Source organism: Herpailurus yagouaroundi, unplaced genomic scaffold (genome assembly GCF_014898765.1).
Source record: "Herpailurus yagouaroundi ecotype Mexico unplaced genomic scaffold, PumYag 162, whole genome shotgun sequence".
In the NCBI taxonomy this organism is placed as follows: domain Eukaryota; kingdom Metazoa; phylum Chordata; class Mammalia; order Carnivora; family Felidae; genus Herpailurus; species Herpailurus yagouaroundi.
In genome coordinates, this window is record NW_024412403.1 from 56266171 (window position 1) to 56278964 (window position 12794).

At 35.3% G+C, this 12794-nt stretch overlaps 1 protein-coding gene across 8 annotated transcripts in view; it reads left to right on the forward strand.

The window, feature by feature from the left end:
• DZIP3 (DAZ interacting zinc finger protein 3) overlaps positions 1-12794 on the forward strand; it is a 99509-nt gene that overhangs the window by 26557 nt on the left and 60158 nt on the right. For all 8 annotated transcript variants that reach the window (XM_040484429.1, XM_040484433.1, XM_040484428.1 and 5 more), the window contains 5 exons: positions 1533-1613; positions 2112-2236; positions 5197-5311; positions 10478-10597; positions 11982-12083. In XM_040484429.1, the coding sequence (XP_040340363.1) occupies positions 1533-1613; positions 2112-2236; positions 5197-5311; positions 10478-10597; positions 11982-12083 (543 nt within the window). The remainder of the gene's footprint in view (positions 1-1532; positions 1614-2111; positions 2237-5196; positions 5312-10477; positions 10598-11981; positions 12084-12794) is intronic.

Consider the following 12794-nt stretch of genomic DNA (forward strand, 5'->3'; position numbering starts at 1 on the left):
GCTACCAAGGCCACCAAGGATAGGTGGAGCAACTTGGTAGGAGGTGGCAGTGGGGTGAGGGCAGGGGACAGTTGCCAATAATATCTCTATATCCATTGAGTTCCAGTACTTAGAATAATCCCTGCTAACAGTGGCGGGGATCGTAGGAAGGGAAGGGCAGAGTCATGTAGGTCAGAAACCTACCACTTACATCTGTAAATTCCTGAGTTCATTACCTTTTATTTATGATTATAGCATTACCACAATTCCACATCTTATCCTGTTCTCAAAATGTTCTTTTTAGACTTGTGTGAGCCAAAGGCTCTGTTGTATTTATTTGTGAAACCAATTTTTTTAAAGCTATAAAATAATAGCTTACACTTATTTAGTGTTTGCTATATGACAGACACTGTTCTAAGCACTTTTTGTAAGGATTAGCTCATTTTCTCTTCATAACCACCATCCCTCCACCATTATTCCCATTTTATAGATTAGAAACTGAAGCAAAGAGGTTAAACAACTTGCTTAATTCAGCAGGTAGTAAGTAGTAGAGTCAGGATACAAATCCATGTAGTCTTGGCTTTAGAGTCTATTCTCTGAACTGCATTTTACCTCCTCTGCAGAAATGGAAATTTTAAGATGGAAACCGGTGTGTGAACACAAACTCACTTGGTCCATTGAGCGCAAACATGCACGTCTATTTGCCCTGAGATTAATTTGAAGCCAAATTCTAACACTAGCCAGTTACCTCATAAATGTGTACTGTTGGCCATGAGAAATATGCTAAGTAAGAGAATACAGTTAGATCAGTAAAGAAAAAGACTTCTGTCCTGCAGATGCTTATCATCCCTATGTACCTGCAAAAGATCTTGTTTATGGGACAGTCTTGTAAAAAGCTAATGTGACAAAAGACAGGGTTATGATCTTAAGTCAATAGAGAGCTTACGAACAGAATGTACAATATCGTTTTCCATGGACAATGTTTAAACTTTTTATTTGAGGTAACTTTAGATGCACAGAAGTTGCAAAAATATAGCTGTATAATACAGAAGTGCAGAAAGGTTTTTGAATACCTTTCATTCAGTTTTCCCCAATAGTTAGATGTTACATAACAGTATATATTATCAAAACCGGGAAGTTGGCATTGGTACAGTGGGTGTTGTGTCTGGAGTCTCTAAGACCACCCGCCTGTTTTGAAGGACTTCAGAGACTCAGAATGTAGTTGTACTCACTGCTACATCTGTATGGAGATCCTTAGCCATTTGTAGCATGTGGGGGCAGGAGGGGGAAGGAGACAATAAATCCTGATGGCTTTCATTTTCTTTAATCACACTCTAGTGTTTTATTTTGAGATTATCAATTATCCTCTTTCTTCTTCAGGGTTGAATTATCAAATACATCTAGTGTATTTGCTATTTCTCTTAGTAGATGATCGATAATATGATAATTTTTACTCTTTTTAATAATTACTGAGTAGCCTAGGATATTTAATTAAACTTACTATACTAAAAACTATTTTCGTCTAAAGAGCCAATTAATTTTTTTCTTTTTAGGCACATCAGATTAATATTGGTTATTATCTGACATTATTATTTTTGTATGGAGTAGCACTCACTGAAAGAGGAAAGAAAGAGGTATGTAGTATGTATTATTGCCCATTGTAAGTGTTTTCACATACGATGACTTGATTTTAATAAAATGTTGATTTTAGAAATTCTCTAACTCTTAAAAACTGAGAACAAACTGAGGGTTGATGAGGGGGTGGGAGGGAGGGAAGGGTAGGTGATGGGCATTGAAGAGGGCATCTTTTGGGATGAGCACTGGGTGTTGTATGGAAACCAATTTGACAATAAATTTCATATATTAAAAAAAAAAGAAATTCTCTAAATGTTCATTTTGAAATGTTGGCTAGGGAAGATCTTAAGTTCTTTTGTGAATAGGTATTTTAATCACTGAATATATTATCTATATGATCACATACAGAGATGCTAGGATTAGAGATGTGAATAAATGACTGCATGACTGGATCAATATTAAAGCTGCCCTAATTTCTCCAGTTTGGAAAATAATTCTTGTAATAGAAAAAAAAAATGCTTTTTACATCAGCCAAACCTAGTTTTATGTTACTACAGGATTATACAGAAGCAGAGAATAAATTTCTAGTGATGAAGATGGTGATCCAAGAAAATGAAATTTGTGAAAACTTTATGTCTTTAGTTTATTTTGGACGTGGTTTGCTTCGATGTGCCCAGAAGAGGTAAGAGCTTTAATAAATGGGTAAATCTTGTCTTTCAATTTTTAGCATTGTGACATGGATAGTTTTTGCACTATACTAGGTATGATGACATTTGTGTTCTTCTGGGTCTTCTTCACCTGTTCCTATAGAAATAATTTCTTTAATGTATTTGAGAATATTAAATATCAAATCTAACAGATCATGGCAGTAAAAGTCAGTGTAGCAAAGACATTAGGGACCATAGGCTTTGGAATCTGACAGAACTGGGTTTAAATCCATTTTCTACTATGTATCTAATCAATGACTCTAAGGAATGTAGTGTTGCTCAGCCTTATCTTTTTTTTTTTTTTAGCCTTATGTTTTTTATCTATAAAATGGAACTAATAATAGTGCCAACCTTATAGGGATGTTGCAAATGATTAAGTGCTCGGGCATCTGGGTGGCTCAGTCAGTTAAGCGTTAGATTCTTGATTTCAGATCAGGTTATGATTTCACAGTTTGTGAGATCAAGCCCTGCATTGGGCTCCATGGTAACAGCATGGAGTCTGCTTGGGATTCTCTCTCTCACTTTCTCTCTCTCTCTCTCTCTCACTCTCTTTCTCTCTCTCTCTCTCTTTCAAAATAAATAAATAAACTTTAAAAAAAATTAGTGCTAAGAACACAAAAATGGTAGGCTTAATAAATAAATGCTGGTTGTAGTTATTAATACTATCACCAGTTGAATAGGTGTTTAAGGTATAAATGAGCTTTTAAAGCATTGAAAGAGTCCAGATGCTGTTTGGGGAACATTGGGGATTATATGTTTAGTGAAATTGTATGGGGGAACCGATATGGATTGTTTCCTTATTTGTACCCTTAGCCATTTGTAGCATAATTCATTAATTTTATTTGCTAAGAATGTATCATATTCTAGAGACTGTGCTAGCATCTCTGGATAGCATTGGGGATACGATGATGTGCAAAACAGTTCCTATCTTCATGTAACTGACATTATAGTGAATCTTGTAGACCTTAATCAAATAATCAGTTATACAACTAATTAATTTGGAAATATAATAAAGAGCTATGAAGGAAAATACAGTGAATAATTAAAGTTTTTACTGGGCCCCCAGTCTAGTTATGGGAATCAGAAGTCTTCTTGAGGAAATAATGTTTGAGATTTGAAAGATGAATTAGGCAGTTTAAATCCTTATGCAGTATTACTGCTGTGTCCAACCATGGGATTCCTAGAAGAGTCATCTCTGTGGTAGTTACCTGATTCTTTTGTAAGGTTTATCGTCTATCCTCTGGCATGCTTGTTTTTCACTGGGGTACCCAGAAGACTTCCTGCTTCCCATTTACTAACATGATGTCATCAATATAGTGGACTGGTGTGATGTTTTGCAGAATTTTAGGATGATCAAAATCTCTTTATATTGTAGAGAGAATTCTCATAGCTGTGAGACAAGACAGAGAATGTATATTGCTGTCCTTCCCCCAGATGTGTGAACTATTCTTTAGTCTCTTTACTGATGGGTGTTGGAGAGAATCTGCTTTCCATATCACAGATAACTAGAAACCCCAGTCACATGACAGCATCATTGACTTTCATCCCTGGCCTATAGAGAACAACCACCACTGAACTGCCTGAAAACACTGCTTTAATAGTTAGAGTGTCCTCTGTGCCTTTCCAGGGAACTGTGTTTAGTGGTGGCTTCTCTGGTCTTAGGTAGTAAGTCCATTATAATATCCTTACCTCCTTGAACTTTCTTTAATACTCTGCCTTCAAATTTCCTGCATTTCCACCTTAATTACTATAGGTCAATGTTGGATCCAAGCTTCAAGTAGCCTTCTCAGCAGCATGGTGTCTCAGGTGTCCTAGCTAGGAAAGTAAATCTTGAATTGTGGAAGAGTCCTCCCATATCAACATACACTTCTCTATCCAGTTGTATATTTGTCTATTGGGTCAACACTCTTAAGATCCACTCCCACATATGTTTCTGCCAGTACATACTGGTCAAGTTCTGCAATTCTTAGGCTGACTAAGCTTTTTCTTTCAGGGCAGGAACTCTGTTTTCTTACATGGGCTCTGTTTATACCTGACCCTAGAGTTATTGCTCTATGGGCAGTAAGCACAGATGGGAGAGGATCTTGAGAAGGAAGGGCATCATCTTTTGAGCTATGAACCTCAGATGATACTTGGTCAGTAAAGGGATTCTGATACTCCTTGTCAGCCAGAGGGTTGAAGGCAATTTAAGGGTTTTACTTAAATGTCTCCATTTCAGACCTCAGGGTCTACTTTCTCCCTGATCAGAGCCCTGATGTTAGCATAATCCACTGAGGCAGTGTTTTTAGTTTTTGCTGCTGTTTTAACCTTATGATTAAATACTGGGCCTCATTTTCAGCACAGTTTGCCCTTATTAGAGTTGGTAAGGGTTCTTTAAATGTTACTGTAGAGGCCTTTTAGCTTTCACAGGGTGTCCTGAATTGGTAATAGTCCTGTCAAGGAGGTACATTTGGTCTCTTTTGCAGTTTGTTTCACCTTGTGACTAAATCTGGCCTGATTTTCAGCACATATTATCTTTATGGCTGCAGGAGAGAGTCTCTTTAAATGCTGCCATAGAGTCCTCTGTCTTTCACAGTGTGCCCTGAGTCAATAGTTGGCTGACCTGTGACTGTCATTCTCTTTCTTCAAGGCTTCCAAGACAGTAGACAAAAGCCAACCAACTCTACAATCCCTTTAATTACCAAGGCCCCCATACTGTTCAAGCTTGAGCTACTACATAATCTATTGCCTCCCCTTCCACCTGTATTTCATCCCAATCTACCACAGGTGAGAGTCCTAGTATTTGTATTTCTATAGCATGCCAGAGGTTATCATCACCCTACTTACCACCAAAAAAAAAAAAAAAAAAAAAAAGAGTTGCTCATTGTCTTATTGGTAAACTATCTAGTTAAAGTCCCATTCAAACTAACCTTATTTTAAAATAAATGCCTTACAGATATAATGGAGGACTGCTAGAATTTCATAAAAGCTTACAAGAAATAGGAGATACAAATGATCATTGGTTTGACATAGATCCTGCAGAAGATGAAGATTTACCTACAACTTTTAAAGTAAGAAATTAAGAACAGCATTTCATCTGTGACTAATCAGAATCCTCTTTGATGAAGTGTGGTCTGTGCTAATTTTGTCGTATTCTATAGCAGCATGTTCTTTTATTGGAAATTAGCTTTTTGTATAAGAAACAACATTAATCCCATTACTTTGTGCAGAATGTATGATTCAACACATAGAAGTGAGGTAGCTGTGTTAGCAAATAAGATTTGTTATTTAGAAACAAGAAGATTAAAAGCTATGCAGGTCTGGTACTTCATGGGGCTATAGCTAAATGTGGTAGTTAATTAACTTACTTTTTTTTCTAATTATACTTACTGTTATTTTGTTGTTGATTTAAATTTAAAAAGTACTAAGAAAACTTAAAAAAAATTATTTCAGAAAATTTGAAAAATGTTTAAGTACTGAAAGATAAAATTTATCCATGTTTCCTCAAAAGGAGAAACTAATACTAGTATTTTTATTTATGTTTTTCCAGACACACATGTATAAACACTTGTACCCTTTATTTTTAGTAAATTGGTATGTTATATACATTGATATATAGTTTAGAAATATATACTCTGAGTTTCCCAGTAATTAGATTATTCTACAGTATGATTTGTTTTCATGGTTCATCATAAAATCATGCTTTAATTTGCATAACCAGTTTCCTGCTGTTGAATATTCAGTTTATCCTAAACATTCCAGTTTTTCATTATTATGTAAAGTCATCTTTGTGCATGTCCCACGTAATTCCCATAGGACACATTTCTAAATGTGGAATTGTGAAGTCTTTAAAACAGTTGTAAACATGTTGGTATTTGTCTTCATATATCCTCTTAGAAAGTTTGTACCAGTTTGTATTCTTAAGGCAAAGTATGAGGGTTTCCATTTCCTCATACTTTCTGGGTATTCTTTACTTTTGGGGTAACTTTCATCCATCTTTTAAGTCATATTACAGTCACTTTTTAATTTGTTTAATATGAAAATAGCTACACTGAGTTTCTTTTGGTTAGTGTTTGAATGACATACATCTTTTCAGACTTTTACTTTAAACCTTTCAGGATCTTTATGTTTGGGCTGACTTTAAAGCCAAATGCATTCCTCAAATAGGTCAAATTGTATATAGCTAATAATAGAGCCTCGAGATGTATGGGACAAAAGCTAATATAACTAGAAGGAGAGATAGAAAACTCTCCACTCTCAGAGTACTATTTTAGTGTAGCTCTCACAGTAATCAATAGAATAAGCAGTTTTTGGCATTTATCAGGATAATCACATGACCTTAAACCTAGACTTAGTAATGATTTTATATATTATTTTTAACATTGAACTTCACTGCTTGCCTAAAGCAGGCCCTACTTGGTCTTACTTTTCTCTTTTTCCTCCTCCTTTTAAAATATTTTTTGTTATTCAAACTTTTTTTAGTGAATTTTTTTATTTCATGGAAAATAATACATGTATGTAGTTTGTCAAATATTAGAAGACTTAAACATTAACAGTCTGTGGTACATCAGCTTTAATTGTAGTTCCTAACTAGAGAAACCTTCTTCCAACTCTCTAGACATTTTTCTTTGATATTTACCTATATTTTTTGAAAAGATGTGCTGCTTTTTGAATATTTCTCCATGGTAGATATTATCTTTGACTACCCATGATGGCAGATGAGGAGGGTTTATTAGTTCTTATACCTCCCCTTTACACATACATTTCCCTTTCCCCATCCTACCAATAGTCAGTCATATGTTTTTATTAAATGTGCCTTAGGTTTTTCTTTTATTCCTTGGAATATCCTTCACTTCTATGTAGAATCGTCTGTTTCTTTGATCTCAAGCTTTCTTTTTAGGTTTACTCCCTTGTTTTGGTGGTACAGCTCCTTCAGCAGCTTCCTAGAAAAGGGTACTTGATTGGGAGGTAAATTTTTTGAGATCTTTCAAGTCTTCGAAATAATTTCTTTTTTGTACACTTTATTTGTATCTTGCCTGGGCATCCAATTTTAGGGTGCAAATTATTTTCCTTTATAGTTTCAGTGTGTTTCTCTTACCTTCTTTGCTTCCAATAGTACTTTTCAGAAATCTGATGCTCTGATTCTCAATCTTTTGCTGGTAACCTGTTTTGTTTTTTTTCTTTCTGGGAATTTTTAGGATATTCTGTGTTCTCTAGTGTTCTGAGATTATATTTTGAAAATGTTCTGGTACATTCTAAAAATTTACTTATTTGATAATTTCTTCATTTCCACTTTTTCTTTCTGAAATGTTTATTATTCAGATACTTGACATCCTGAACTGAATCTCTGATTTTATTATTTTTTTCCTTATTTCTTACATTTTTTTTTTTGTACTATTTTCTAGGATATTTTCCTCAGCTTTAGCTTTCTGTGTAGGGCTGATATTCAGCCAGTGCACACTAGTGCTATTATATTAGTTATTATAATGTTAAAATATTTATATACAGCTTCCAAAAATATTTGCTGCCATGAGTTTTTTGGGCACCCAGCCACCATTCCAGCTGCTTTGGACTTTCTACCAGCCCTCACTCCCTTACTTCTTTAAAATCCAATAAAGGTTTAATGTCTGACAGAGCAAAATGCTTCAGTGACCCTGTTCTGGCTGTAGGCCAGCATGTTCTTAATTTGTTAAGATTGATGCCTGGCAACCCACTGAAAATCTTGCTTCTCAGACATTATGATTAGTTTCTTTTTAGGGCAATTAGAGGGCGACCTGTACCCCTTTATCCTGGGTGAGTTCCACCAGAGGCCTTCCCTGCCCCAGTTGTTCCCGTCCTCATATATCCCCTTAGATAAACTCATCCTGGTGGGGCAATATAGCACCCTTAGAGATGCTGGCACCCTAGCCAGGGTGGTGTCCTTTGAAATGCTTGTTATTTTTTAACATTACCATTGTTCCTATCCTTCTGTTGAAATTTTAATTTCAATGACTATTTCAGCTATTATCTACTAAGAGTTTTTGTTGTTGTTACGTATTATGTTCTTTGGTTTTTTTTTTAAATGACCATCTGTTCTTGTTTCATAAATGCATAATATAACAGAGGTAAATGTCAGCCACATCATGGAAGGCCTTAATAAGCCAAGTATGGGTTCAGACCCTATCTTGAGTTTAATGTGAAACCCCTGAAGACTTTTAAACAGTAGAATGATATAATCAAATTATAATAAAATGAGAAAATGGAGAACACGCACATATACACTTGTATACTGTATGTATCTATATTTGTACGTATATATGCGTATGTATATGTGGCCTCTCTGGGAGGTGATACTCAAGTTGGAACCAGCAGATTGAGACTAGAACTAGCTCTGTGAAGACTGGGGGAAGAACAATTCTAGGTAAATGGAATATAGTGTGGCTTTCACAAGCAAGTCTGAGGAACCGAAAAACATAAAACTGTAAATTTTATAATGAGCAAGGCTAGAGATGAATTTCAAGAGATGGCTAGATATACTGGGTTCAGCATCACGTTCTGCAGAACCTTGCAGTCCTTGGTAAGGGTTCCCCACTTTGTTTTATGTACAGTGGGAAGCCATTGATGAGTTTTAAGCAAGTAACTGACATCTTTTGCTTCCGTGTAGAGAGTACCTTGGAGCAGAGTAGGTGGGGAAGAGGGGGGCAGTTAGGCAGCTGTTACAGTTAATAATCTAGGTAACAGCTGCCTAACTGTTAGGCAGCTCCAGTGGTAAAAATGGAGACAGAAATGGAAAAATTTGCAATGTATTTTGGAAGAAGACTCAGTAGTTACTTGTTGATATATTACATGCAAAAGGTGATGGAATCTATTATGCAGTGGCTGAGTTCAAGATTTCTGGCTTGAAGCTGAATAGATAGTGGTAGGTGACATTGATGTGAGTCCTATGAGGGCTAAGTCTTAGCCTGCTAAGTTTACTACTGTTACCATTAACATACATAACTTCCATAGCAAGCTGGCTTAAAACAGGCATTTTGTAAATATGTTGAATGAATGAATGCCTAAGATGGGAGGCAAGAGATAAGGAATAAAGAATAAGGAACAAAAGGATTAAAAAGGGAAAAAAACCCAATAAAATAGTTACAAATTGTAGTTAGTGTTCTAAAGAAGGCAAGGGGCTGGCGTAGAGAAGATGGAAAACACAGAGATACACACCCCTGTAGCTAGCTGCGTATATCCGTATGTATATATGCCTATAGGCATGTGTGGCATATATTTGGTGGGAGTATCAGTAGATCAATATTGAAGTACTAAGTTTAAGATCTGTGAAACTGCAGTAGTTATATATTTTCTGTGAGTCCTTTGTTGCTGCTGTTGTTGTTTTTAGCATTTCCATTTGGCCATTGGCTATGCTGACAGGATATACTACCCTCATACTGAAAGGTCCTTAAACGCCTCTCATTTCTTTCTCTCTCTTCTTGATACTAAAATGTTTTAGTTAATTTGGTCAGAATATCCTTATTATTCAATATCAGCCATCAATTTAAAATTCTGAATGGCACCAAAAGAATGTTATGGTGACTAGATTTATCAAATAATCTATAGAAGCTTATTAGTCATGTTGTATACTCTCAGTATATTAGAAATACTGCTATTTGAAATCTTGTAATACTGTCTCTCTAAGGGATAAGGATTAAGGACCTGGTGAAAGGACCTCTTTAACATAGACCTGTAAATGTGTTTCATCTACATTTAATCAGCATTTTTAAAATAGGAAATTTCATTCCAAGTTGTAACTCAACATTGGAAGCATATTTCTGTACGCTACTTCTGCCCATAATGGCAGCGAGCAGCATATTGCACCACTCCAGGAGTCCCACTACCAATATGCAGACCCTCCTGGGCTCCCAGTGATTTGTTGTCTCTCTGTATGTATATCAGAGCAAGTAATTTTTAACAGGAACATGCTAGGTGTCGTGCCATGAGTTAGGATGGTGAACAGAGGTATAGACTCAAATAAAGACTTTTTCCTTTCTCCATGTTTATGTTCAGTAAAAAACCCAGTATTTCTAATTTAGGGCCTTCTCATGTATTGTTTACTTTGAATGAGGGAAATATGTTCTATACTGTTTTTTAAGAAAACATACAATGCCTTCAAAAAGGGAGATAATAAAATGGACATATTATTTAAGGTAAAATATTGGAAGTGTTGCAGTCTTGTTACTAATAATTCATAAAATTAAAAAAACCTTTTAATCTAGGATCTTCTTAATGATTTTATCAAGACAACTGAAAGTAATATAATGAAGCAGACCATTTGCAGTTATCTAGATTGTGAGCGATCTTGTGAAGCTGACATTTTAAAGAACACCAATTACAAGGTAATATAATTAACTGATTTTAAATTAATATAATTAAAAATTAAACTTTGATAATTATTTTTATCATGCATCAAAATATTGTTTAAAAAGAGTACTTAGTTTAATTACAGTAGTAATTCATGCAGTTAAGAAGTTGAATATCTCTGAGTACTTAGATTCATAGTGAGCAGGAATTATTTAAATCCTGTGAATCAATAAAAAAATAATCGATTTTGCTAAGGATTTTGTAATATTCAAATGCCTGTAATCATACATGAAAAATATGTGAAATATTCCTTATAGTTAGAAATGTTATAGGTTGAAAATATTAGCATTTTACTAAGGAGAAAGGTTGTTACTCCTCAAGAATTATGTTACTAAGTAAGCGATCATTATCTGTTGTATGGGTCTTGGTCAAACAAAATGAAACCAACCTGGATTTGAAGAAATTTAACAAAGTACTTCAAGTCTAGTTCTCTCTGGATATATCAGAATGAGGCTGTGGGAAATCACAAGATAGGATGAGATGTGACCGTCAGTGCCACCCTGACACCACCTCTGTCATATAGTGGAAATCCAGTGGCAAGGCATGATGTATACAGTGAGTGATGGGGGAGAAATCCAAGATCTATTCATTAGAGTAACACAGGTTTTGGGAAGTGGACCTGGGGAAGTGGAGTGCTCAACGTGGGGCAAGTTGGTCTTGGTTTAGGTGATATGGTGATAAAAATCTAAGGTTTGCCAGGGAGGCTTCCAGGGTTCCAATCACATGGACAGCATGTAGCAGCAGAACCTCCTGGCCAAAAAATTTATGCCATTCATGTAGTTTACCTATTTAAAGGATGCAGGGCTGTAGTTCCCAGGGAGCTCACACTGGGAAGGACAAGAAATTTAAACACTGGGATAATGCAGTAGCTATCACTAAGAGAACAAATCAGGTCTGGTGATTATTAGCAGAGATGCAGGAGAAAATGGTATGAAATTGGGTCTGGAGGAAAAGAGAAATGTAAAAATGGAGGTGAAGAAGAGGGGCAAGAGAGCATGTTCCTCTGAAAAGATCACACATCAAATTTTGGATATTTTGTTGTATGCGGTATATGGAAGATGATTACATTGACTTCTTCAAATTGCCTTTTCTTTCTATACTAATGCACTGTCTTTAGTGATGGGAAAATGGACCTATGAAAAATGACCTATAAAGTTCTTCGATGACCAGTGATCTGTTGATAAATTTTGAATGCCATGTAAAATTCATTTAGTTATAGAATAGTTTTGAAAGTGACTTAAGGTATTCATGTATAAATAAATGAATGAATGAAATGAATGAATGAGACTTATGGTAGTATTTTCTATATCTGTATGAACTACTATTTTCATGTCAACTGCTTACTTTTATCTTTTCCAGGGATTTTTTCAGTTAATGTGCAGTAAAAGCTGCTGTGTTTATTTCCATAAAATTTGTTGGAAAAAGTTCAAAAATTTAAAATATCCAGGTGAAAATGACCAGGTATTTGTTTTTCCTTCAAAGCTTCACAGCATTTCTTCCTTTATCCATTTCTCTTCATTTCTTCCTGTTCATATCCTTCTCTCCTTTTTCTTTCCCCTCTATTTTTCTTTGCCTATTGTCTCGTGCTTTTTTCCTCATTATTCTTTGTTCATTATCACCATTTATTAAACACGTCTGTGTTGGGGATACTCTGCTAGTTGCTTTGTTTAGTGATTTTTATCAGTTTGTTTCCTTCCTTTTAGAAGTTTACAGTCCTAAAAATAGAAATATTGTTGCGTGTATTCACATAAAGAACATAGATTCAAAGGATATATATATTTGGTAAACCAAAAAAAAGGAAAGGGTACATACAATTTTAAGGATAGTTTCTATTTTAAGGAGCGGGGGACAATAATAAATGTTATAGTCTTCAATTATTTATTTATTTGTTTATTTGTTTATTTATAGAGAGCACAAGTGGGGGACGGGGGCAGAGGGAGAGAGAAAAGAGAATCTCAAACAGGCTCCATGGTCAGCACAGAGCCTGATGTGGGCTTGATCCCATGACCTGAGCCGAAATCAAGAGTTGGATGCTCAACCAACTGAGCACCCCTATCTGTATTATTTCTATTTACCTAAGCTAATATAATTAAATTAAATTCTTAAGAAAGTAGAATTCCAAAGCTCAGTTCTATATTGGTTACTCTTTAGTGAGCTAATGGCCATAGGTTG